The sequence below is a fragment of the Gnatocerus cornutus genome, chromosome 4, assembly GCF_029298725.1.
Source record: "Gnatocerus cornutus isolate USDA-ARS CGAHR chromosome 4, icGnaCorn1.1, whole genome shotgun sequence".
Taxonomy (NCBI): Eukaryota; Metazoa; Arthropoda; class Insecta; order Coleoptera; family Tenebrionidae; genus Gnatocerus; species Gnatocerus cornutus.
The window spans coordinates 580,688-604,967 of NC_142236.1; the positions used below are offsets into that span (position 1 = coordinate 580,688).

At 37.4% G+C, this 24,280-nt stretch overlaps 3 protein-coding genes and 2 long non-coding RNA genes across 15 annotated transcripts; 4 read left to right on the forward strand and 1 right to left on the reverse strand.

Moving 5' to 3' along the window:
- Nucleotides 1–531: 531 nt before the first annotated feature.
- Nucleotides 532–6,691, forward strand: LOC148175678 (uncharacterized). 2 transcript variants are annotated; one of them, XM_088034163.1, is made up of 6 exons: nucleotides 532–616; nucleotides 809–1,323; nucleotides 1,377–2,770; nucleotides 4,893–5,372; nucleotides 5,418–5,885; nucleotides 5,928–6,691. In XM_088034163.1, the coding sequence occupies exons 2-6, from the start codon at nucleotides 864–866 to the stop codon at nucleotides 6,531–6,533; spliced, it is 3,408 nt and encodes a 1,135-aa protein (XP_087890289.1). In that variant the 5' UTR covers nucleotides 532–616; nucleotides 809–863; the 3' UTR covers nucleotides 6,534–6,691. The 2 variants fall into 2 exon arrangements, with proteins under 2 accessions (XP_087890289.1, XP_087890288.1); XM_088034162.1 differs by lacking the exon at nucleotides 532–616 and adding an exon at nucleotides 645–742.
- A 175-nt stretch (nucleotides 6,692–6,866) lies between these two features.
- Nucleotides 6,867–12,246, forward strand: LOC148175679 (uncharacterized). Of its 6 annotated transcripts, XM_088034610.1 has the most exons (8): nucleotides 6,867–7,022; nucleotides 7,372–7,549; nucleotides 8,632–8,802; nucleotides 9,074–9,145; nucleotides 9,408–9,564; nucleotides 9,618–10,236; nucleotides 10,286–10,336; nucleotides 12,064–12,246. In XM_088034610.1, the coding sequence occupies exons 1-3, from the start codon at nucleotides 6,999–7,001 to the stop codon at nucleotides 8,742–8,744; spliced, it is 315 nt and encodes a 104-aa protein (XP_087890736.1). In that variant the 5' UTR covers nucleotides 6,867–6,998; the 3' UTR covers nucleotides 8,745–8,802; nucleotides 9,074–9,145; nucleotides 9,408–9,564; nucleotides 9,618–10,236; nucleotides 10,286–10,336; nucleotides 12,064–12,246. The 6 variants fall into 6 exon arrangements, 5 of the variants coding, with proteins under 5 accessions (XP_087890736.1, XP_087890735.1, XP_087890737.1 ...); XM_088034609.1 differs by lacking the exon at nucleotides 9,074–9,145; XM_088034611.1 differs by lacking the exon at nucleotides 9,074–9,145 and having other exon boundaries at nucleotides 9,618–10,229.
- Nucleotides 12,247–12,740: 494 nt separating this feature from the next.
- LOC148175680 (uncharacterized) lies at nucleotides 12,741–14,859 on the reverse strand. 4 transcript variants are annotated; one of them, XR_015769945.1, is made up of 7 exons: nucleotides 14,667–14,859; nucleotides 14,405–14,617; nucleotides 14,203–14,349; nucleotides 13,919–13,971; nucleotides 13,703–13,869; nucleotides 13,502–13,624; nucleotides 13,334–13,454 (listed from the first exon to the last, which is right to left on the reverse strand). It is a non-coding gene; the product is annotated as an uncharacterized LOC148175680 (long non-coding RNA). The 4 variants fall into 4 exon arrangements; XR_015769943.1 differs by having other exon boundaries at nucleotides 14,203–14,355; XR_015769944.1 differs by having other exon boundaries at nucleotides 13,919–14,117; nucleotides 14,203–14,355.
- Nucleotides 14,860–14,924: 65 nt separating this feature from the next.
- On the forward strand, nucleotides 14,925–19,396 carry cm (AP-3 complex subunit carmine). The gene is made up of 8 exons (XM_088034332.1): nucleotides 14,925–15,022; nucleotides 15,070–15,301; nucleotides 15,354–15,413; nucleotides 15,460–15,581; nucleotides 15,626–15,785; nucleotides 18,595–18,708; nucleotides 18,756–19,094; nucleotides 19,145–19,396. Exons 1-8 carry the CDS (start codon nucleotides 14,988–14,990, stop codon nucleotides 19,328–19,330), a joined length of 1,248 nt encoding a protein of 415 aa, XP_087890458.1. The 5' UTR covers nucleotides 14,925–14,987; the 3' UTR covers nucleotides 19,331–19,396.
- Nucleotides 19,397–19,541: 145 nt separating this feature from the next.
- On the forward strand, nucleotides 19,542–21,123 carry LOC148175682 (uncharacterized). 2 transcript variants are annotated; one of them, XR_015769972.1, is made up of 2 exons: nucleotides 19,542–20,472; nucleotides 20,526–21,123. It is a non-coding gene; the product is annotated as an uncharacterized LOC148175682 (long non-coding RNA). The 2 variants fall into 2 exon arrangements; XR_015769973.1 differs by having other exon boundaries at nucleotides 20,536–21,123.
- Nucleotides 21,124–24,280: the final 3,157 nt, after the last annotated feature.

Consider the following 24,280-nt stretch of genomic DNA (forward strand, 5'->3'; position numbering starts at 1 on the left):
ACACTTGCTGCGCACAAAAACTGCACAATTTCACATTTTTTGCTCATTTTAGACGATTTAAAAAAAAGTTGAGCGCATCATGTCTGAAGACGCGCCGCTAGTGCTACCAACCTTATAATGGACCAATTGGGAGCGGGCACATTGCGGGAAATTCAAACTTTTGCTGTAAACACGTAGTTTTCGTGTGTAAGAAATAAAGGAAGCTTATAAAAAGACTCTAAGATGTAATTTTACCTAGAAACTCTCTGTATTGTTGGTATTACTTAATTTTATTTTTTTGTACTTGTCACGTCTCCATCTCTCGGCCACTACCTGTAATTAAACATTGATCTATGTTTCTTCATTTTAATGAAGGTACAGTTTGAGCACAACCACAAAAAACAAAGCCAATCGTGCATAAACTAAATTGTACCAAGTTTTTCGCTTTCAACTATCCTTTTCGTTGTTATTTTGGGCGAGAAACTTAACTTTTCGTATATTTTAGTGTTGTCAAATTTGAATTTCGCGCGTTTTTTCGACTTGTACGCCACCTACGAATACAAAGGAGTAGTATTGCACCTCCAATATGTTTATGCGTCTGTAGAGATGGAGCTAATATTTTCAATATAAGGAAAAGGTCAGTAAATTTGAATTAAAAACATTACAAATCCGAAAATGCTAATCATGTTGGTGTAAAAACCGGCCTAAATAACCCGACAGCCCCCATGATTGGACCTTTCAAAACAGGTCGTGTTACGGCAATGTGAGCAGCGGATTCGCTTTTTTTATTTTGGAAAAGTCGACAGGGATTACTAATTGTTGTTTTTAGATCAGCCCCAGACGCGTCTTCGTGCTGTTTGCCCCAAAGTGGAAGTGAGGAGATTATGAGGTTATATGCAAACATGGGTGACAACACAAAACAAGTTCGAGTGGACAATTGGGGGATTTTTTTTCTTCAGCGTCTTCAGATGTTCTTTAGCAAGACAGACTACTGCGACATGACTCTACAGTTTGAAGGAAACGTCCAATTGAAAGTTCATAGACTTGTTATGAATGCTTGTACTGAATACTTTCAGTTTCTTGAACAGACTTGTACTTTAGAAGAGAATGTTATCATGATGCCCTCAGATCTGCAGGCGGATGTTATAGTGCCCATTGTTAACTTCATGTATACTGGAATGTTGGAGTTTCATTTGTCTATTTTTGATAGATTGTACAAAACTGCACAGATTATGAACATTACCATACTTACTAAACTGCTGGACGCTCAGAAACAACCCATGGGGGCTGCTAAGAGTATTAAGAAGAAACATATCGACAGCCCTTTCGTGCACAGCACGCCAGGTAAGTCTACAAGTTAAGATAGCTTAACCTGACTTCACTCACTTGTTTTTTAGCAAAAAAGCAGCCCCCGAAGCCCAGCCACCACTCAGACTTGCCCGCGCCCCTTCCTGGCCGAAAACTCCCCGTCTGGAAGCGCAAAAGTATTCCAACTCCGCCATCCCACCCCCATTCCGTCTCCCAAATGAGTTACTCAGAACCTAAATGGAACTCCGCCGTTGATCCTCTCTCAGTTCCTGACAACACTCCGAAACCGACGAGATTCGAATGGCCTGAAGACGATCTCCCTCCTTTGAACCCGATGGACACCAACTTCGAAGGAATTTCGTACACGAGCAAACCTCTCCTGACCCAAGAAGAAGAGCAGAGAGCCACAACTTCCTTCGACGATCTTAGACACATACCAAACGCGAATCGCACTCCTGCACCTTCCAAAAAACGCGCGAGTCCCACTTTGGACATGGAGGAAATGAAGAACTACGTTAAAGAGCAGAAGATAAGATCCGGGTTGAGTCAAGACGTGGAGATCGAGGAGTTGGAATTGGAAAGCGGCTCCAAACGAAAAGCGGAGCAGAAAACCAAAGGCATGGCGAAGAAGCTGCGGTTTGAAGAACCGGAGAGTAAGACTACCATCAGCATTGCCACGGATGGGAAAACAGGCGGGGAACTCAACCACGAGAAGATCGTCACGGAAATCCTGAAAAAATATCCTCAGCTCGTGAAGAAGAACAAGAATATCCGACTGAAGATCATGGCGAAGAACAAAACGGAGGCGAAGGCTGATAAAACCCCCAGGTTGAAAGTGACGGAGATCCAGAAGGTGGAGGCTTCGAAAGTCGGGAAGGCTCCGTGGAGTTGCGATCGCTGCAGCACTGAAGACGAACCGGTGGAGTTTATCTTGTATTATTTGTACCGGAAACACATGACGGATGTTCATAATGAGAAATTCGATCCTAAACTGTGTAAATACTGCGGGCATCGATGCAACAAGCACAATCTGTTGATGTACCACTTGTATACGAAACACGGAATGAAGCCCCCACCTAATTACAATTTTCCGAAGTGCGATAAATGCCCCTTTATCGCACTGTCTGCCAATATTCTCGCGAGGCATAAACTCCGCCACGATAAGAATGAGACTCAGTGCGTGGAGTGCAAATTGGCCTTCACCTCTCAAGCCACTCTCACCAGTCATGTACAGATCACAGGACACACCGGGAAGTCCACCAAGAGCAACTACGACTGCCAGTACTGCACCAAGAGGTTCCAATCGGGTGTCAACTTGTTCTCTCATGTTAGAAGTCAACATAAAAACGAAGGCTTGAGGGATGGAATCGTGAGTATCGACGAAGTGGACGACTTGGAAGAGTTCGAAGATGACGACGGTTGCAAGGACGAGTACATTCTTCCGGAGATCATCGCGGACTCGGATTCTCACCCCTCCAAGAAGGTAATTTGCAAGGGGTTGGCCCTTCTAGGAAATCGGTGTATTTGTATATTGAAGGAAATTAGACTAAATTACTAGGAAATCAGGGGAAATCAAAAGGAAATCAGTAAATTACTCGGAAATCAGGAGAAATTACTGGGAAATCAGGGGAAATTAGAGGCAATCAGGGGAAATCACTAGTAAATCTGAGTAAATCCGGGGAAAGCCGAGGAAATCAGAGTAAATCAGGTGAAATCACCAGGAAATCGCAATAAATCATTAGGAAATCACGAGAAAATCAGAGGCAATCAGGGGAAATTACTAGGAAATCAGAGTAAATCACTAGGAAATCAGGTTAAATCACTAGGAAATCAGAGTAAATCACAAGGAAATTAGAGTAAATCACTAGGAAATCACGAGGAAATTAGAGGCAATCAGGGGAAATCACGAGGAAATGAGAATAAATCACTAGGAAATCATGGGAAATTACAGGAAAATCATTATTAAATCGGGAAATCAGGTGAAATCACGAGGGAATCAGAGGCAGTCAGTGGAAATCACTAGTAAATCAGGGGAAATCAGAGTAAATCACTAGGAAATCAGGGGAAATCATTAGGGAATCAGAGGAAATTAGAATAAATTACTTGAAAATCAGGGGAAATCAGAGCACATCAGGGGAAATCACGAGAAAATCAGAGGCAATCAGGGGAAATCACGAGGAAATCAGACTAAATCACTAGGAAATTAGGGGAAATCACTAGGAAATCAGTAAATTACTAGGAAATCAAGGGAAATTACTAGGAAATCGGGGGAAATTAGAGACAATCAGGGGAAATCACTAGGAAATCAGAGTAAATCACTAGTAATTCAGAGTAAATAAGGGGAAATCACGAGAAAATCAGAGTAAATCAGGTTAAATCACTAGGAAATTAGAGTAAATCACTAAGAAATCAGGGGAAATCACGAGGAAGTTAGAGGCAATCAGGGGAAATCACGAGGAAATGAGAATAAATCACTAGGAAATCATGGGAAATTACAAGAAAATTATTATTAAATCGGGAAATCAGGTGAAATCACGAGGGAATCAGAGGCAGTCAGTGAAAATCACTAGTAAATCAGGGGAAATCAGAGTAAATCACTAGGAAATCATGGGAAATCATTAGGGAATCATAGGAAATTAGAATAAATTACTTGAAAATCAGGGGAAATCAGAGCACATCAGGGGAAATCACGAGAAAATCAGAGGCAATCAGGGGAAATCACGAGGAAATCAGAGTAAATCACTAGGAAATTAGGGGAAATCACTAGGAAATCAGGGGAAATTACTAGGAAATCGGGGGAAATTAGAGACAATCAGGGGAAATCACTAGGAAATCAGAGTAAATCACTAGTAATTCAGAGTAAATAAGGGGAAATCACGAGAAAATCAGAGTAAATCAGGTTAAATCACTAGGAAATTAGAGTAAATCATTAGGAAATCAGGGGAAATCACGAGGAAATTAGAGGCAATCAGGGGAAATCACTAGGAAATGAGAATAAATCACTAGGAAATCATGGGAAATTACAGGAAAATTATTATTAAATCGGGAAATCAGAGTAAATCACTAGGAAATCAGGGGAAATCATTAGGGAATCAGAGGAAATCAGAATAAATTACTAGAAAATCAGGGGAAATCACTAGGAAATCAGAGTAAATCACTAGGAAATTAGGGGAAATCACTAGGAAATCAGTAAATTACTAGGAAATTAGGGGAAATTACTAGGAAATCGGGGGAAATTAGAGACAATCAGGGGAAATCACTAGGAAATCAGAGTAAATCACTAGTAATTCAGAGTAAATCAGGGGAAATCACGAGAAAATCAGAGTAAATCAGGTAAAATCACTAGGAAATCAGAGTAAATCGTTAGGAAATCAGGGGAAATCACGAGGAAATCAGAGGCAGTCAGGGGAAATCACTAGGAAATCAGGGGAAATTACTAGTAAATCGGGGGAAATCACGAGGAAATCAGAAGAAATCACTAGGAAATCATACAAAATCAGGTGAAATCAGTTATTTTTAAAATCTGGTGTATGCTATTTTGGAGGCATATTAACCCCTGGCAATTCGTTATAAGAGTCGCCGTCACTTCTAACTTTGCGTTGCAGGTGAACATCCTCTCCAACGTGAAAGTCCAAGACCGCCAAGAGCAGCACCCGCGCCACCAACAACTGAGTCTAGAGCCAAGTTCTGAAGCCGAAGCGTTGAATAACGTCGCCACAGGCATCGCGACGAGTCTCGGATTGGTGGATATTGTCGTTTTGAACGACAACCAACAGATCTTTTTGCAGTCAAACCAGTCAAACTTCAGCAACGATCAAAACGAGCAACCGGAATTCATCCTCCCTGAGCTAACAGGGCGAGAATCTTTCGCACAAAACCAGAACGAAGTCATCAGCAGCGATGGGGTTATCACCCAATCAATGCTTTCTTCTGGTGATATTGGATCAACAGACGAGTTGGTGATGGTGTTGACTGATCACGACTATGGAGATAATCAAGAAGAGATCAATAATGACAACTCGAATATTGTCGTCTTGTATAGTCACCCAGTTGATGGTCAACAGGATCAGTTTATCACGTCTCAGGTGAGGTGAATGGGAAGGTGTGCAGGTAATAACCCCAAGTTTCAGGGTAACATCATGGTCAATTCCCAGGGGCTGCTAGAGATAAGAAATGGTGCTACGATAACGTCGACGGCGAACCAAGTGGTGGTGAACCCGCAGGAAACTCACATTGAATCGATTGAGATGATCCAGAGGGAGATTGAAAGTCACCAGGAGCTCAAACAGGAGACGTTGTATGAAGAGGAGAACAAGCCGGTCCTCCCGATTGAAAAGGAGCAGAATCAGGAACAAGAGAAGGAGAGTGAATCGGTGGTAATGCGCAACGAATCTTTGATCGAAAGTTTAACACAAGGGGAGCAACTCGAGTTTACTTCGCCTTTGGTGCCACCAACTCCACAGGAAGTTCCGGTGGAAGAAACACCGCAGGAAGAATTGCCGATTGTTTCTGTTGAACACAAAGAAGAAGAAGAGGCGGAAAGAGAACCGGAACAAGAGATGGGGAAGGACCCCGTCGAGGAAACTCCTCCAGATGAGGTAGTAAAAGCAGCTTTGTGACTTTTTTAACGCGACTTTTAGGTGATGCCGCCCCCAGAAGAGCCCGAGAAACAAGAAGAGAAAATTGAATTAGAGAAGGAGTCTGAGGCGATGGTGGTCGAAGAGCCTGAGCCAGAACCGCTTCCTGAAGCTCCCATTGAAACTCCCATTGAACCTGAACAACCTCCTGAGGACGTTCAACCACCATCGCCCCCAGCACCCCCAACACCCCCAACAACCGCCGAGATTAAAGAAGAGGAACCGCCGGCTCCTCTGTCTTACGAAGAGAAGCACTCCGAGGATCCGCCAAAGGCTGAGTTGATAGAAATAGGCGAGGAGTTGGTCGACGAATGTACTGAAGATGACAAAACCCCTGAAGAGACAAGCGGCGAACAAGAGTTACTGCAGAGTGATACTTCAACTAGTCAGTTTAACGATGAGAATTCGCAGTCATCGCAGGACAGTAAAGAGCAGCCGCAAGAAGCGAGTTCGACGAAGATTTCGATACTTGATGATTGGGAGGACACGGATTCGCAACAGTCGGATCAGAAGGAGAAGGAGAAGGTTGCGGGGGAAACAGTGCACAAACTTATGGATGACTGGGAAGAAGAGGAGGAGGATGAGAATAGAAAGGACGCGGAAGGGTGAAGATTTGTGACTTTGTATGTATATACAGATTATTTTAGCATCTGATAACGTAGGTCTCAATTATGTAATTGTCTACTTTGTGTATTATGCATTTTAGGTTCCGATAAATTTGATTATATTTATAGTTTTATTTACATTAATTATATGGTTTAATTTGAGGATTGTTTCTTTTTCCTTGGAATAAAAGTTACATGAATTTCAATTTTGAATTCTCTAAGTTGTCAAAATAAATTTCCACTGGACTTGTACAATGGACAAAAATGCTTGCATCTGATTGGTTGAGTGAATTTGTGTTTTCGTGCCTACCAGTAATTGTGCCTACTCAACGACATTTAGACATTTTGATGAATTTAAAAAAATGACATTTGACATTTGTGATTTCATAGTTCTTTCTGGAAAGTGGCTGGAAAAAGGCAAAGAGAGTAAAAGAGGCTGCGGTTGTCTTTTAGTATCAACTTCTTGGAAATGGAACACAAGTTATTGGTAAAAGTAAAAACCCATTTTTTCTTTTTGTAATCAGAATTAAACAATAATAATTCTTACTTCAATAGAGATAATGGAAGTTGTGTTGTGTTCTTGAAATTGTACACACGGGGTCTTTGCGACGTGTTTATTAAAGTTACGCAACTGCACAAGATGTAATTTAGTTAATTTCCGTTTTTTGTCTAATATTGAATAATGGATTATCACGGTTTTGTTGTTGTTTCAAAATCGTTTTATTACTTGGCGTTTTCTTGTGGATTTGAGTTGTTACAATAATTTCTTTTGTTTGTTGTATAAAAACGGGAAATCTGATGTTTATTGCAGACGGTTTTTAACTAATTTTTAAATCTTTCAGGAAAGAGAAGTTGTGGAACTATTTGGAGTAAAAAAAAACAAGTTCCGGCTTTTACAACCGGTTCAGCAAGCCACCAATCATGCAGCGAACGAACTTCTTTTTTTACTAAGCAAGGAGATTTTGACTTTCTATCAAGAAGTGAAGAATCATCATCATAGCTGCAAAGTGAAGAGACAGGGTGAGTTTTTAAAAATGAAAAGTTTGTTGCTACTTGTACTGTACTGTCTCTGTTGATGGTTTGATGTTGTCTTACAGACAAACACAATCAAACTATGAACAAGAATTGAAACTAGCTACAACCAACCGAAATGAGCCAACTTTTACTTCCGCAATCATATTTTAATTAGTTCAATTTGTTATAAATCTAAATTTTGGAGTTTGTCGATTTTCGCTTTTAACCAGTCCATTGCTCTATTAGAATGCCAAGATGACTTTTAACAAACGGCAGAAATTTTTGAGCGAGTAATTTTTTTAGGATATCGCACTGCAGTAGAGCATTTTTTGACTTATTTGATTTGATTGATTAAAACTGGCATCACTGCAAAGATAGATTTTTATTATGTTTATAGAACTTTAGGAAAATGAGAACTAGTTGCTGCTTCTGGCTGGGTGAGACATTATTTATTTGTTCTCTCTGGTAATTACCAAATATATTATAAACATGTTATGTAAGCAAGCCGCGATTCCACTTGTTTGTTCTAGCCTAGACCAGACAGGCATCTAAGATTTGAGTGACGTTTTTATAATTCTTCAGCCCCTTTCTGTGTTTAAAACATAAGATAAAACATTTAGATGCAATTGCACCCTTAACTACGCAGAAAGGAACTGAAGAATTATAAAAACGTCTCTCAAAATCTTGGATGTCTGGTCTGGTCTTAGAGTTCAGCAGACTTGGGTAACTTTTCAATTTTTCCAGTTTACCAATGCGGATGAGCTTAATCTGAGAACTTTTATGGTTTTCGTGAAGTCTCGTGGTTCAGACGTTTCCTGGATGCAGTCTGGATCAACAATCACGCGGAAGGTTGGGCCGTTTTGACCACAGTATCACTTCTTATACAAGAACGTTTTTGGATAGAAAATTTCATCTTTTGTTATGAGAGTAATTTGCACTTCTTTGATTTTTTGTTTGTCAAACTGTCCACTCCATGTTATTCAAATTTTACTAAACTTAAATATGGCCAAAAATTTATTCTTTTGATTGGTTGTTTTAAAGTCGCAGATTTTTTTGTATTCTTGCTAGTGATTTTTGAATGTTTTCAGGGAAGAGAAGAGTACAGAATAGACGTCTCAACGGCCACATGGAGGATTTTTTCGCAATGAGAAATTCATCATTTGGAAACTTTTGTGTTGCGTTTCTTCAGATACAAATATGATTTCCGCCGTTTTGGTTGTTGTTGATGGAAATCGTGAAAATTCAGCGTTCTTGATTGGGTAATTTGCACATTTCTTTTAATTTTTGTTTTTAAACTCGAAGGACGACATTAAACTTTCAAATTTCAAGTTATTGCTATGACAAAGTTTGAATTTTCCTCCAAATTGTCAAAATAAATTTCCACTGGACTTGTACAATCGGCAAAAATACTTGCTTCTGATTGGTTCAGTGAATTACGTATTTTTGTGCCTACCAGAAATTGTGCCTACTATCGACTTTGACTTTTAGGCATTTTGATGCATTTAAAAAAAATGACATTTGTGATTTTAGTGCTCTAGAAAATGGTTGGTTCTGCATCAATTTCTCGGAAATAAAACAGCAGTGATTGCTAAGTACACATTTGTAAGAACACATTTCATTTTTTTTCATTTTGGATAATTACGTAATCATTAACATTTGTTTTAACTGTAAATGTAAATCTTTGGACTTGTGTGGACGTTTCTGGTCTGACTACTGAAAAACATTAACAGAATAGAATAATGTAGCAAAGTGAATTAGACTTTCAATTAGAACTCTATTGGTAAAATAGTGACTAGAGATAAACCAAAATTACAAAATTTCGACTATAGTTTATTATTTAATAATTCAAACGGTCTTGTTTCAGATTACCTTCGATGAGTGGAGTGGGAATGACCAACTGCATTGATGGACAAATTGGCAAGAGTTAATCGATGGTGGGTGGATAGCCTCAGCTAAAGTTGTTTTCAAGATGGAAGTAGCAGGGGTTCAGTTGTTGGAGAGAAAAAAGATGCTAAACAATGGTAAGCGTTTTTTTTCTATTTGCTGATCCCAATAACCGGAAGTTTTATTCCAGATTCAGATTGCTTCAGAAATCTTTAATTACTATGTTTTCTATAAATTAGATCTCTATCAAATTTTGAATTTCCCTTTTTTTTTATTTTGATTAGACTTGAGAACTTGAGACAGTGTATTAGCTATACCAACACAATTAAGAAATCAGGCTCGAACTTTATCTGTAGGCGGCTTAGGACACTGAGCTAGGAGCGGGAGTTTAAGTTAGTTGTCGGTAGAAACACAACTGCCCTTCTTCACAAAACTAACATAGTTGCAGTCAGTATAGGTTTAAAACTTTTTTTATTTATAAAATGATTATGTTAGCATTGTCTAGGAGTGTAGACGCACTTTACGGGATACCTTGGTCAAAATGCTCACCCACGGGATAGGCTTTGTCTGAAACCGAGGGCCGAGTTAATTTTGGGTTCACCAAAATCTCCTACGGTGCTTGTGTTCGCGGGGGTTGACTTTGATACACTAAAATTCATTCTGTCCACCATTTCTATTGAATTTCTCTATTCATCCATCTTCATTATGCCGTGCAACGTGTTGGAAACTTCATGAGTTGATTTGGACAGAAGAAGAAGAAGAAGAAAGAAGCGGTGGCACTCCTAGGCTCGAAATTGTGTCGGTAGAAGGTTTGTTTCGCTTTTGAAAGTTTAGTGTGTTCATAGTTTTATTTTTTAGATCTGGCGAACTCTTGAAAATGCCTGGATGATGGATAGCTGTGAAACTGAGGTGAGCCGGTTGGCTAAACTCTTTGATCTTGTATGAATTGCCGAAATTCACGCCCTAGTCTCTTTTTTTTGTATCGTCTTGTCGCTGTTTTTAGTCTAAATTGCTAACTTCGCGTTTGTAAACTTAAAATTCTCAAATTCGCGCTCTCATCCCTTTTTTTTGCTTCGCTCTGTCGCCGTTTTTGGTCTAAATCACTAAGTTCGCGTTTGTAAACTTAAAAACCTCAAATTCGCGCCCTTGTCCCTTTTTTTCGCATCGCTCTATCGCTGTTTTTAGTCTAAATCGCTAACTTCGCGTTTCTAAACTTAAAACCCTCGAATTCGCGCCCTTGTCCCTTTTTTTCGCATCGCTCTATCGCTGTTTTTAGTCTAAATCGCTAACTTCGCGTTTCTAAACTTAAAAACCTCAAATTCGCGCCCTTGTCCCTTTTTTTCGCATCGCTCTATCGCTGTTTTTAGTCTAAATCGCTAACTTCGCGTTTGTAAATTTAAAAACCTCAAATTCGCGCCCTTGTTCCTTTTTTTCGCATCGCTCTGTCGCTGTTTTTAGTCTAATTCGCTAACTTCGCGTTTCTAAACTTAAAACCCTCGAATTCGCGCTCTTGTCCCTTTTTTTCGCATCGCTCTATCGCTGTTTTTAGTCTAAATCGCTAACTTCGCGTTTGTAAATTTAAAAACCTCAAATTCGCGCCCTTGTTCCTTTTTTTCGCATCGCTCTATCGCTGTTTTTAGTCTAAATCGCTAACTTCGCGTTTCTAAACTTAAAACCCTCGAATTCGCGCCCTTGTCCCTTTTTTTCGCATCGCTCTATCGCTGTTTTTAGTCTAAATCGCTAACTTCGCGTTTCTAAACTTAAAAACCTCAAATTCGCGCCCTTGTTCCTTTTTTTCGCATCGCTCTGTCGCTGTTTTTAGTCTAAATCGCTAACTTCGCGTTTCTAAACTTAAAACCCTCGAATTCGCGCCCTTGTCCCTTTTTTTCGCATCGCTCTATCGCTGTTTTTAGTCTAAATTGCTAACTTCGCGTTTCTAAACTTAAAAACCTCAAATTCGCGCCCTTGTCCGTTTTTTTTCGCATCGTTCTGTCGCTGTTTTTAGTCTAAATCGCTAACTTCGCGTTTGTAAATTTAAAAACCTCAAATTCGCGCCCTTGTCCCTTTTTTTCGCATCGCTCTGTCGCTGTTTTTAGTATAAATCGCTAACTTCGCGTTGCTAAACTTAAAACCCTCTAATTTGCGCCCTTGTCCCTTTTTTTCGCATCGCTCTATCGCTGTTTTTAGTCTAAATTGCTAACTTCGCGTTTCTAAACTTAAAACCCTCGAATTCGCGCCGTTGTCCCTTTTTTTCGCATCGCTCTATCGCTGTTTTTAGTCTAAATTGCTAACTTCGCGTTTCTAGACTTAAAAACCTCAAATTCGCGCCGTTGTCCCTTTTTTTCGCATCGCTCTGTCGCTGTTTTTAGTCTAAATCGCTAACTTCGCGTTGCTAAACTTAAAACCCTCTAATTTGCGCCCTTGTCCCTTTTTTTCGCATCGCTCTATCGCTGTTTTTAGTTTCAATCGCTAACTTCGCTTTTGTCAATTTGAAATTGCCAAAATTCGCGTTTTTGTCACATTTTTTTAATCTGAAATGAGTCGCAATTTGTCTCTCGCGAGCCACTGAATCAAGTAATTGAAAAATGTTCCCAAAAAGTCCATAAATTAATTCTAATTCATGTATTTTGTTTCAGTGTCTCAAAAACTTGTTTTTTGCTTTGAGAACTTGGACCTGGAGTGTGCCACTCTGTAGAGGAGTTCGTCGTTCGCAGCAGTTGGTGTTCTTCGTCAAAACCGCGGCAAGAAACTATTGAAAATTGTTAAAATTTGAATTAATTTTTGTACCTGGTTAATTAATAAAGTCGATAATAGATGGCGCTAATTGTTACCTCTCCCGAACACTTGACTCCTCCAAAACTATAAAAGAGTGCTTAAAAAAATGGGGAAAGGGTGGTGGGGACCGGACCCCAACCTCCACTATCCGACAAGCTTCAATAAGAAAGTGTCTATTCTTTGTGATGTTAATATGAGAGATATAATAATAATAGACAGTGTCTATTATTTATAATGTTAATAATATAATAGACACTTTCGTGTCTATTATATTATTGACGTTTTACAGTTTTCTTTAATGACAATTTTGAGCTTTTGCTACTCATTGATAGATGGCGCCACCATTTTTAATTTTTTAAAAGTTGAAATATAATTTTTGAAAAATTAAAATTTTTAAGAATTCTAAAATTTTTGTCAATGACAATTTACTATAAATATTTTTAACTTTCGCCACCCGCGTGTAGATAGCGTCACTTCATAAATTTTTGCTTAATTTTTACAGAATCTCATAACTTAAAATTGTGTAAAAAAAATTAAATAATTTAAAATTTTTTTTATTCATGTAAAAAAAAACTACAACAAATTTTACAATTTATTACATGGTGAGGTAGCACGGGCAGCCGCTTCTTTCTTGGGGAGCTTCTCCACCTTCGCGAGGATGGCTTCAAACATCCTAGATGCCTTGTAGATGGTTTCCGTGTGACTGTGAAGATGCCGACTTGGACTCCTCTGATCCACTGAAGTTGGGCGGGCATATGAGAGAGTGAAACTGAGCAACTCTTCATCCAGGAGGCGTTGGCTTTGGGAATCTGGATTCTCCGCTGCCCTCACTTTCATCTGGAATTTTCACCAATGAAAGAAAAATATTTCGAGCAATGCCTAAATGTAGGCAACCAACAATTCACAGCCAATCACAACAAAGAATTTACCAAGTTCAAATCCACCAATCAAAAGCAAGCAATTTAAGCAAGAGAAGTTAGCCGCGCCAATGTAAAGCACCACAAAAAACGTGTATTGTTGGTTGCCTATAATAAAAATCCTTTAATAAATGTTCAATTGCGTAAAATGGTACATCATCTAATTATTAGAGACGTTGTGACTCCACAAAATGAATATTAAGACTTGTTTACCTGGTAATTTTGATGGAAATGTCATATTAGCGCTCAAATCCACTCACTCCTTTGTTGCGGTAAAAATGGTATTTCTAGGTGGGGTAGATTTCCATATTTGCAGCTTCATAGTCCTTCAACATCTGAAAAATGAGATAAATCCACAGTCAAGTGATTGGTTAAGACAAACCTTGTATTGCATGTTGTCATCAGCGTGAACTCGACTGTATCATCAGCACTTTGTTGCTTGTAGACGCACTCTCGACATCATTTCTTGTTTCAAGCGACCTTTGGAAGTTAACCAGAACTTTCCCTAACAAAAAAAAATAAAAAACTCATTAAACAGAGAAAAGTCACTATAAAAACCACTTAACAATGGAACAACTTTTACCTGTGACACTGAGATACATATGAAGGGTTTCACGCCATGATGATAAATCTCTTGGAGGCTACATCTTCTCCAATTCGCCATTTCCTAGTGACCTGAAGGGCGCATCAACAAAGCGGCAAAACACAAATTCAGAAAAGAAACACTAGTTCTGTAAGCTTGCACTGTACCTACAACAAACTTGTTTAACTTTCATAAGCCCCCAAAGTTTCATGCTACCTTTATACTTCACTTGCGCTTCCAACAAACACCACCTGTTTGGCATGTTCTAGCTGAAACAATATGCTTTCAATATACAAGTATAGAAGAAAAGGAGGGAGTCAGACTATGAACAGATTTGACTACACAAGCGCCATAATACTCAAAGAACATAAACAATCTTCAAATTTGAGCTCATAGTTAAACTGAACCATTTTGTCTACAACAGATAAAGATAAAGATGAGAACCATGAATGGAGAGAAAAGAAAATGAACAAAATGACTCCTACCAGTTTTAATTTTACCTTTTTCAGCTCATCCACGTCGTAGTAAAACAGCACCTTGTATCACTTTACTGTACTCTAGCAGCATCAAATGAGAGATCTCTTCAGCTTTGACAACAACTTGCAGACTCTTTTAACGTTGAGCGATGACAAGCGCTTTTCGAACATCTGAAACTACGGTAAATAAATAAAGCAAAAATTCCTATTTTCGATAAAAATTTACCGTAAGCGAAGTAACAGGTGCTACTGGTACAATCTGATTTGCAACTTGCACTGGTGGTTCATTCCATTCTAGCCATTTGATCATAACTAGGCTGCTGTTGGAACATGTTCAGTTACTTCATGTTGAAGTAGGACGTGGTGACATCCACTCGAGCTTATTGGGATTCTGCCAGAACCATCATCATCCATAGACCGAGTTTCTTAGTAATAATCTCTGGAAATAAAGCATTTTAAAGCCGTAATTTAAACAATTTTCAGTTTACCAGCGTAAAAAAAATCCAACGAGATTCCATAAATTTGTTGCTAATTCATTTCACCAACACCAAACAGCATCAAATGAAGTTCTTAACTTCTCAACTTCCTCTGGTGACGCAACGGAGGCCAAAGACCACCAAAGACTAAAAAAATCAGAAAAATATCAATTTACGTTTCCATGACATTTAATGATAGGCAACCAATAATACACGCTCCTACAGTTAAGTCTAGTGGAAAATTAAACCAATAAAAACGAAAAAACACAACTGGAGTAGAATCCGAAATGTCACTTGTCAAAAAATGTGACGTTGCAAACCCTAACCTCAAACATGATCCACAGTTTGTTTATTATTAATTCCTCGGGGTGAGTATCCGTTTCGATTAATTGAAAGTCACTACTTCTCATTTCAGGGATGTTTTCCTCGAAAAGCACTGGCGCAGCGTCATTTCTCGCTCGGTATGTGACTATTATCTCGAGGCTCAGAGAGCCAACCCCAATGATATAGCCCCCGTGATTGCAACACCTCATCATTACTTAATCTCAGTGCAAAGAGGAGGTGTTAGCTTCGTGGCAGTCTGCATGGAGGAAATCCCACCTCTGTTTGTTATTGAATTTTTGCATCGAGTTGTTGACACATTCCAAGTAAGCCCCAATGTAATGCAATAATAGCCCCCGAGTTGATTGTTGCTTTTAGGACTACTTCTCCGATTGTACCGAGTCGATCATAAAAGAGAACTACGTCGTTATTTATGAGGTAGGAAGGTGAGAGTTGAGGGAAAAATCACAAAGAAGTGTTTTAGCTCTTAGATGAGATGTTAGACAATGGTTTTCCTCTAGCCACTGAAAGTAACATCTTGAAAGAACTAATCAAACCACCTAACATTCTTAGGACGATAGCCAACACAGTTACTGGAAAAACAAAGTGGGTACGACGGAATTTGGACGAATTTAACACTTCTTTTACAGTGTGAGTGAAGTCTTACCCACTGGTCAACTCTCTAATATTCCCTGGAGGCGCACCGGTGTTAAATACACGAATAACGAAGCATATTTCGATGTAATTGAGGAAGTAGACGCAATTATTGATAAATCCGGAGCGACAGTATTTGCAGAGATCCAAGGCTACGTAAGAACGCACCCTAACACAGTTCAACGGAAGAGAATTTTATTCGAAAAAAATTGCTCATGAAAACGAAAAGCAGCAATGTATTCTAGATCTCCTCCTTTTTCAAAAAAATTCAAATTTTCAATCATTGTAGGTTGAATTACATTCATTTTGAAAAATTATGAAAATTTATGTATCGATATTTCAATTTTGCTTATTTTTTTAAACTTTTGATGGCTTAGCCGTTTAAAATTCTATAATCGACAACATGTTTGCTGTAAAAAGCATTTATGCCATACAAGTCTAAAATCAAGACAGATAAATAAGAAATTGCAATAACGTGGTTATCAAAATGTCATAACTAGTTTTATAATAATTTTAGTAATTTTAGTGTCATAACATTGGGGGAAACACAACTTTTGAGCCGTCAGTTGACTCTACCAAATTGCAAAACTATAGAGCAAAAGACCCAATTTTAGAAATTGTTAAGGCGGAGCAAAAAATTTAGACACCTTTGGTTTAAATTCGGAATGTTTTGCTTCAGCATGAACTTTGGGAAAACTACTACTTTTGAGCCGTGTATTAATTCTACCAAATTGCAAAATTGTAGAGCAAAAAACACAATATTTGCAAATTTTAATTTTTAAGAGGAAGCAAAATGTTCTAAAATTCGTAATTTTTGTAATTTTTGTGTTACAGCTATGAAAATTGTAGAATTTTCTATTTTTCACTTCTACAGGGTGATTTTTTTAAAACGGCAGGCGTTGTAGAATTTTTATTTATGAACCGATTTCAAAAATTTAAAAAACAAATTAAATGGTTTTTAATTTAGTATAATCTGATTATTTTAAAATTTTTCTAAATGTTTTAGTATCTTTTGGGCGATACTCAACTTTCTTATTTTAAATTGGCACCCATTTTTTTTTTCATAATTTGGAAGATATTAATTTTCTTGAATCAAAAATGTGTAATATGTTCTACTTTTACAAAAAATATTAAAAAAAAAAATATCAAAAATGAAAAAATTTAGGCAATAAAAGTTAATAAAATCTAGGTGTCAAATAACGCAATATCGTTATTGTAATGTCAAAAAGCAGCAAATAACAGAAAGAACAAGTTTTCTTTCAACAAGATGGAGCTACACCCTACAATGCTCAATGCATTTCTCGTAGATGTCAATTGTGCAATGAAAAAAACGGGATGGCGTTTCAACAGTATTTTATTTAAATTAGGTGGTTGTTTTTTTTTATTTGTAATTATTATTGTCTTTTGTTATTAATAATTTCAAAAAAATTGCCAATCCTTTCTGTTATTTACTGCTTTTTGACATTACAATAACGGCATTCTTTTATTTGACACCATGCACCTAGATTTTATTAACTTTTATTGCTTATTTTTTTCAATTTTGAAAATTTTTAAAAAAATATTTTTTGTAAAAGTAGAACATATTACACATTTCTGAATCAAGAAAATTAATATCTTCCAAATTATGAAAAAAAATATATGGGTTTCAATTTAAAATAAAAAAGTTGAGTATCGCCCAAAAGATAATAAGGCATTTAGAAAATTTTTAAAATCATCAGTTTATAAAAAATTTAAAACCATTTAATTTGTTTTTTAAATTATTGAAATCGGTTCATAAATAAAAATTCTACAACGCCTGCCGTTTAAAAAAAAATCACCCTGTATATTAACTTTAGTAAACTGGAAAATTGTTGAGAAAAAGGCGCACATTCTAGAGATTTTAACTATGTAAACTACCCAGTAAAATTAACGCAAAATCGGCTTATTAATTTTACCAGTGGCTTTAAAAAAATTATTGACGATTCACACCAACTTACAATTACTTCAATTTGATAGAACATTGATAGGACAATCTAAAATTGCATATTAAACTTTTGCAATACATTCAGAACTAAACAGTTTCATTAACTGATTTCACACAAATGTGACGAAAAATCGTTAAGTAAGAAGTCAGAAATGCTATAAGCCACGAAGAATACTGATCTAGTTATCATGAAGTAAAACACTCTGTCGAGGCCAACTGTAAAAACTCGAGGTAAAAATCACAGCGATTCCCACTTTTGTTTTTTGCAACTATTTTGCAACAAGTGTTAATTTTGTGGAAAAAATTGCCAAAATTGCTTAAAAATGCATCTTAAAAAAATAAATTTTTAACGTTTGCGTTAATTTTGGGGCGCAGTATTATAATATTTTGCTAACTACGTTAGTGGAATTTTTACCCAGTTGTCTTGGTTTTAGAGTTGTATGACATAAGTGCCGTTCTCAGCAAATATTCTGTTGTCGATTACACTATGTAACAACAAAAATAACAATAAAATAAGTGAAACACAAAATAATTTCCGCGACGAAATTTTGGAAAGCGTATAAAGTCTATTTCGGCATTAAAATCTCCAAATGTCAAGGGTTCAAATTTTTTTCTGTGGAAATTACCTATCGAGTCTAATTTTCCAAAGCGAGAAACAATTAAATTTATTATTTTTCTTGGGGACAACTCACACAAATGGTATTTATATTCTTTAAAAGAAGCCAAATTGCAACTATATTAACAAAAAAAATCAGATAAATATGACTTTTGTAAAATTTTGTTACACAGTGTTATCAAGTTTCAACCAGATAAACCATCAAAAATTTAAAAAATAAAAAAAAATGCAATTATTCAAACATAAATTTAAATGTAAGTAATTCAACCTACGATGATATAAAATTTGACACATTAATGGTTTTCGTTTTCATGAGCAATTTCCTTCGAATAAAATTTTCTTCTGGCGAACCGTGCCAACCCTTCAAAAATGCCCATTCCTCCTAGATCGACTGTTGCATCAAACTGAGCGGAATGCCCGACTTGACCCTCTCGTTTATGAACCCTCGCCTTTTCGACGACGTCAGTTTCCACCCCTGCGTCAGGTTCAAACGCTGGGAGGTGCGTATCGAAAAAGTGGTTTCAATGTGATCATTGCGTCCTTCCAGGCCGAGCGAGTGTTGTCTTTCATCCCTCCTGATGGTAATTTTCGTTTGATTTCGTACCACATTAGCAGTCAAAGTGTGGTGGCGATTCCTATTTACGTCCGTCACAACCTGTCGATCAAGACAGGGGAACAGGGACGTTTAGATCTGACAGTTGGTCCGAAACAGACGCTCGGACGCAGCGTTGAAGGCGTGAAAATCGAAGTGTTGATGCCGAAATGTATTCTGAATTGTGTCCTGACGGCGAATCAAGGGAAGTATAATTTTGATCCGGTTTCGAAGATTTTGCATTGGGATATTGGGAGGATCGACGTGACCAAGTTGCCCAACATCAGAGGCAGCGTATGTTCATTATCCACGTCTGGTTTGTTTTATAAATGGAGTCATTACAGGTTTCTATAGCCAGTGGATCAAATACTGCAGAAATAAATCCTTCCATAAATGTACATTTTACCATAAATCAACTGGCAGTAAGTGGTTTAAAAGTCAACAGACTCGACATGTATGGAGAGAAATATAAACCGTTTAAAGGAGTTAAGTACATAACGAAAGCCGGACGATTCCAAATCAGAATGTAATTCACTGCAATTTGTATTTAGCGGCGTGGAGAAATAAAATATCGCGCGGACAAAGCGTTAGAAATATAGAGTTACTTTCTGAGGAAATATCTGCACCTGCTCTCTTGATAAAATACTTTATAATGATCCTTTTCTCGAATATGATACCTGAAAGCGCGTGCAAGCATTGCAATAACACGTTCTTTGTTACAAAAAGTAATTGCTGAATCAGAATCAGCACTTTTAATTTTAGAACATTTCTTTTGTTGCACGGAAAGTAGGTGATTGGTGATGATGCAATTGTTTTATCAAATTCTCGTTTAGAAAGTTTAGTTCGGGGAAATTAGGTTTCAAATCCAAACAAATTATTAAAGTTGACAGGAAGAATCCTTACGGCTTCAGGAATTAAACAACAAAAAAGTTCGCTCACCTAATGTGGGTGCTTCAACCCTTAAAATTAGGGTGATTTTTTATTGCGACACCAAAAATCGCCATTCTTTTTGAGACTTCTGAACCCAAAATTAACATAGAATAAAGTCGTTCTAGTGCCCTAATATAGAAATTTCTGTTGTATTACTGGTTGCATTAAAGTTTGTTTTTTCTGACAGTGCGACTTTAAAAAAAAGTATTTTGGCCTCTCTATGCTTCCGAAGTTTAGCAGATAAATGAGGAAAACAATTTTTAGGGGTGTTTACCCCAATTTTAAGGGATGAAGCTCCCATGTTAAGTGAGAGAATTTTTTTATATTTAATTCCTGATGCCTTTGGTAATTTTTTCTGGCAAGTTTCAAAACTTAAATAATTTGTTTTTTACGGTCAGTTTCGATCTAATTTCCCTTGACTAGTTCGAAAGGAATGTCACAAATCCTTGAAAAAATGTCACCTTTATCTCCCCAACCCTGCCGTCAAGGCAACGTCTTCATTGTTAAAAGCTGTAAAAGTCCCATCTGCAATATTTCACCGCCAACGGACCTACCTGTATCGAGTTACCATGATACAAGTGCCATAAAGAAGATTCCGGTTTTTCGACCACCTTTTTTTGATTTATTTTGGTACACTCGCCTTGCCAACAATCTCTAGTGTGCGTTTTAACGACGCATTGTTTCTCAATGAGGAATTTTTTGTTGACAGACCAGTTTGCCGCTTCTTAGGTAATGGTCACAGGTACGTGTTAAATTTTTGTTGTGGTGTTGGACCTATTGGGAAATTAATTTTAGTGGCTTCTAGACGTTGGGAACGTGTTTCGAGTGATTCACCCATCGACTGATCATGGAACGAGCGACAATTCTACAATTTGGTACTCGTCGTGCCCACATTTACATCGTTTTTGCATATGCTGGTAGCGAGTCACCGGGGATTATCTATCATTCCTAATCGCCTTAATAATCCTAATAATATTAATCAGCATTTTCTAAACTCTCCAGATGTGGAATTTTTAAATTTTTATTCTGCTACTTAATTTGTATGTTTTGACACCCGTTTTGAATTTAGTTTAGTTGATACAGCAACTGTATGAATTTGTTCTCAATAAAATCAAAATCCACTGGAAACGATCTTAGAAGTGTTGATATGTTGCTTATGTGTTGAGACTACACAACTTTTTTCGAAATCGGTGTTGGATAGTTCGAATTTGAAATTTTTAATTTTTCAATGTTTCGGTCTCTAATTCAGATACGGTCGATATCGCGTTGATTTATGAAGCAATATTAAAGTTTTGCTACTCATTTTACGCAGAATTTCACGTAGAATTCAAAAAATAAGTAAGTAAATTTGTGTTTGTCTTTTGTTGTTGTTCTTTTTACCACAAATAAAGATTTATTATTATTATTATTATTATTATTATTATTATTATTATACAGGGTGTTATGGAAATGAGTACACAAAATTAAACTGGTAAGAGAACTCACCATATGCAACAACTTTTCTTAATAAAAAAAATTCCAAAATGCGCTCGTTTTCGAATTAATAATTAATGAAAATTTGCTGTGAAAAGCGTTACCCGCCTATGCATTAAGGATACTAACCTTCGTCTATGCGACAAAAACCATTGCTTCATAAAAACGAGTGGTTACATCAGGTTGATACCTTGTCGCTCATTTGTTTGTAGGAAAAAAACAGCAATAAAATCACGAAAACCCAATTGAACAAGTTGTTTATAAAAATTGTTCAAAATGCCGTTCTTCACTGTTAATGCATGCCTGACTTCTCCGGGCCATTGATGTTGGTATTCTCACAATTATCGCTGGGTTTTAGGGAATTGTTTCATCCCCAGCATTCACACGTTCACTTAATTTTTCCACTGAATTCACGGGGTTCGCGTACACCAACTCTTTCATATGTAACCACAAGAAAAAATCGCAGGGATTTAAGTCTGGCGAACGAGGAGGCCACAACACTGGTTCATTTCTACTTATCCACTTGTTTTCAAAGTGCACATTTAGCCATTGGGACACGAGTAGTGTACAGACGCTTTACCCCGACCTTCGCCATAGAGAAGCATCATATCCGTGTATTCCATGTTGGTATAAACCATTTTGTACCACCTTTTGCACTTTAAAAACGATCTGATAACTTTGACACTGTGAAAATTCACAACAAACTGAGCGTTTTTAATTAATTTACAGCTGATCAGTCGTTTTTATGACAAAAAATTGTGATAAGGTTCAAGTCAAAAAACCTCCTCGTTGCAGAAATAAAAGTGAATTTGTTTAGAGATATCGAACGGTTGGCCAAATTAAGGGCGGAAAAAAGCGAAAATTAAAATGCGTTTACGGAAAAAATTATCTAGAAAAGTTGTAGATCTTGATACGTTCTAACCGGTTAAATTTTGTATATTTAATTTCATAACCTGTTATGATTTTTTTGAATACAATTTTTGTAAATGCCCAAAATGTTTTACTTTATGTTAAACTTAATAGTTCTAAACACCACCGCAAATTAATTTAGAATGGTCATTAATAAAGTGTTTTACAAGTGAACTGATATGAATTCAATGGTAGGTGGGCGACTCGTCAAAATGTAGGGGGGAAAAATTAGTTTAAAAACATGCGATTTCAAAAAAAATTATTAAGAAAAGTTGTTGCAAATGGTGAGTTCTTTTACCAGTTTAATTTTGTGAACTTATTTCCATAACACCATGTATATAAGGTTTTAATAATGTTATCAAAAGAGGCGTAGGAAGACTTCCATTGTTCGTTCAGCTGTGTAAATTTGTCCTGCATTCGTTGTTTTCCAATGGTGACGTGAACAAAAAGTGATAACTCTCATCCTTCCACAAAGAAGCAAAGATTCAATTCCTCAGCCATCTCGTTTAGATCGTTCAATGGACCCTGCAGACCGCTGGCGGCTGTTAGGCATCAGAACTTATTTTCACGGTCGCTTCAGCAGCGGAGGAGTGAAGAGGAAATGGGTAACACGGTGAATAAAGTGGGTGGGAACCAGCCGTCTGTCCGATTGTGAGAAATGGATAAGTCGTTAAGACATTTCATAGGTGTCCAATGTAATGACCGCTAATCTATGACGTAGCCGTCGGTATTACAAAAGAATGCTAGTTCGAAGGCCCCATGCCGATGAAATTTCGAAAAATTCTTCTGCAGACTCGTCTTGCAGAGGTTGTTGCCTTTGCTGGATACTGCAGGTGCGGTTATTGCTGGCTGGAGTTTGGCCCCACATGGCCTCGACTACTGACGGCTTCTGTTCACCTTCTACTCTATTCAGCGCTATTTTTATGGGCCAAAGCGGGGCTCCGTTACTCTTGTTCGGATGCTGTAATTATTTTATCAATCACCAGTTGAGAGATAGTTCGAATTTTTAACAACCAAAACAATAAAGGCGTCATTCCGATAACATTGTCAAACGAAGATTACAAATAATTCAACAATGAAGAGCAAAGTCTGACAGGTTGATCATGGAATTTTTAAGACTCTTTACCATCGACGTCAAACTTGTTATTATAACTCTTCATTATTTCAATAATCAGGGTCGAAGACCATTTTATCTTATCATGACCTGGATAGTTGGACTACCGAATTCCTCCTAAAATTTCCTCTTTAAAGAGAGACATTGCGCACCTGCCTCACTGCCGGATCTTAAAATACACCCTCGCGGTCTATTTATAGAAGTTGGGGTGGAAATTACCTCTGGAAGCTTCCAGAAGGAAAAATTGCGCGCTGCGCTCAGGAAACGCGTTGACCACATTGCCGATAAACAATTTTCTGCTCTTGACATTCTGCTCTCTTGTACTGATATTTATTAACCAACCACGTTATTCTTTGAGTCGGCTTTACCGGCAAAAAAATTCTTCGGCTCTGTAAACTTGAACAGAGCGATCATGTAAATAAACAGGAAATGCGCAATCTATTGTGCATTGTCAAAAACTTCTTATGTAATATTGACAATGAGCAGCGAAAGGTTGGATCGATTTTTCCCTTTCGTCATTTCCTCGCGAAAAAAACGAAGAAAGTCGTCACATTTCCACGTATCATTGGATTTCTTCATTTCCAGACCACGGATTAAGTAGAATAAGCCACAAAGATAAAAAATTGTGGGACAATAGCGTCGGAAACGGCCACACCTGGTAAATATATTTATAATGCTTAACAAATATCGTAAAGTTTTAACATTCTGAAAGTACAGTTGGCGGTTACAGATTCTTGGAATGGGAACTGTTGCTGGGTGTCAATGTTTTTACAGCGTGGGATAATTGTTTAATTTGTTGATAAGAGGGTTGGAAATGGGGCGGAAATTTATACAGAGATTCTAAAAAATCTCAAGAGGGAATATAAAAAAAAATGAAAATATTTAGAAACTGGATCTAAAAAAGCCGAAATGGGAATCTGGAGAAGCTGAATAGAGAATTTTAAAAACCTGAGGTGATAATATGAAAAAATTTACACAATTTGAGAAGAATGCAACTAAACTCAACACCCTTAAAATCGTCTTTAATTCATGAGAAAAAATTCTGAAAATTTGC

Excerpts from the sequence above, each read along its gene's own strand:
- LOC148175679 (XM_088034610.1), top strand. The coding sequence starts at position 6,999 with ATGGAACACAAGTTATTGGTAAAA. Across the intron at positions 7,023-7,371 it reads AACACAAGTTATTGGTAAAA|GAAAGAGAAGTTGTGGAACT; the intron begins GTAAAAACCCAT and ends TAAATCTTTCAG. Across the intron at positions 7,550-8,631 it reads CTGCAAAGTGAAGAGACAGG|GGAAGAGAAGAGTACAGAAT; the intron begins GTGAGTTTTTAA and ends GAATGTTTTCAG.
- LOC148175678 (XM_088034162.1), top strand. The coding sequence starts at position 705 with ATGATTGGACCTTTCAAAACAGGTCGTGTTACGGCAAT. Across the intron at positions 2,771-4,892 it reads ATTCTCACCCCTCCAAGAAG|GTGAACATCCTCTCCAACGT; the intron begins GTAATTTGCAAG and ends TTTGCGTTGCAG. Across the intron at positions 5,886-5,927 it reads AGGAAACTCCTCCAGATGAG|GTGATGCCGCCCCCAGAAGA; the intron begins GTAGTAAAAGCA and ends CGCGACTTTTAG.
- cm (XM_088034332.1), top strand. The coding sequence starts at position 14,988 with ATGATCCACAGTTTGTTTATTATTAATTCCTCGGG. Across the intron at positions 15,023-15,069 it reads TTTATTATTAATTCCTCGGG|GGATGTTTTCCTCGAAAAGC; the intron begins GTGAGTATCCGT and ends TTCTCATTTCAG. Across the intron at positions 19,095-19,144 it reads TGCCCAACATCAGAGGCAGC|GTTTCTATAGCCAGTGGATC; the intron begins GTATGTTCATTA and ends GAGTCATTACAG.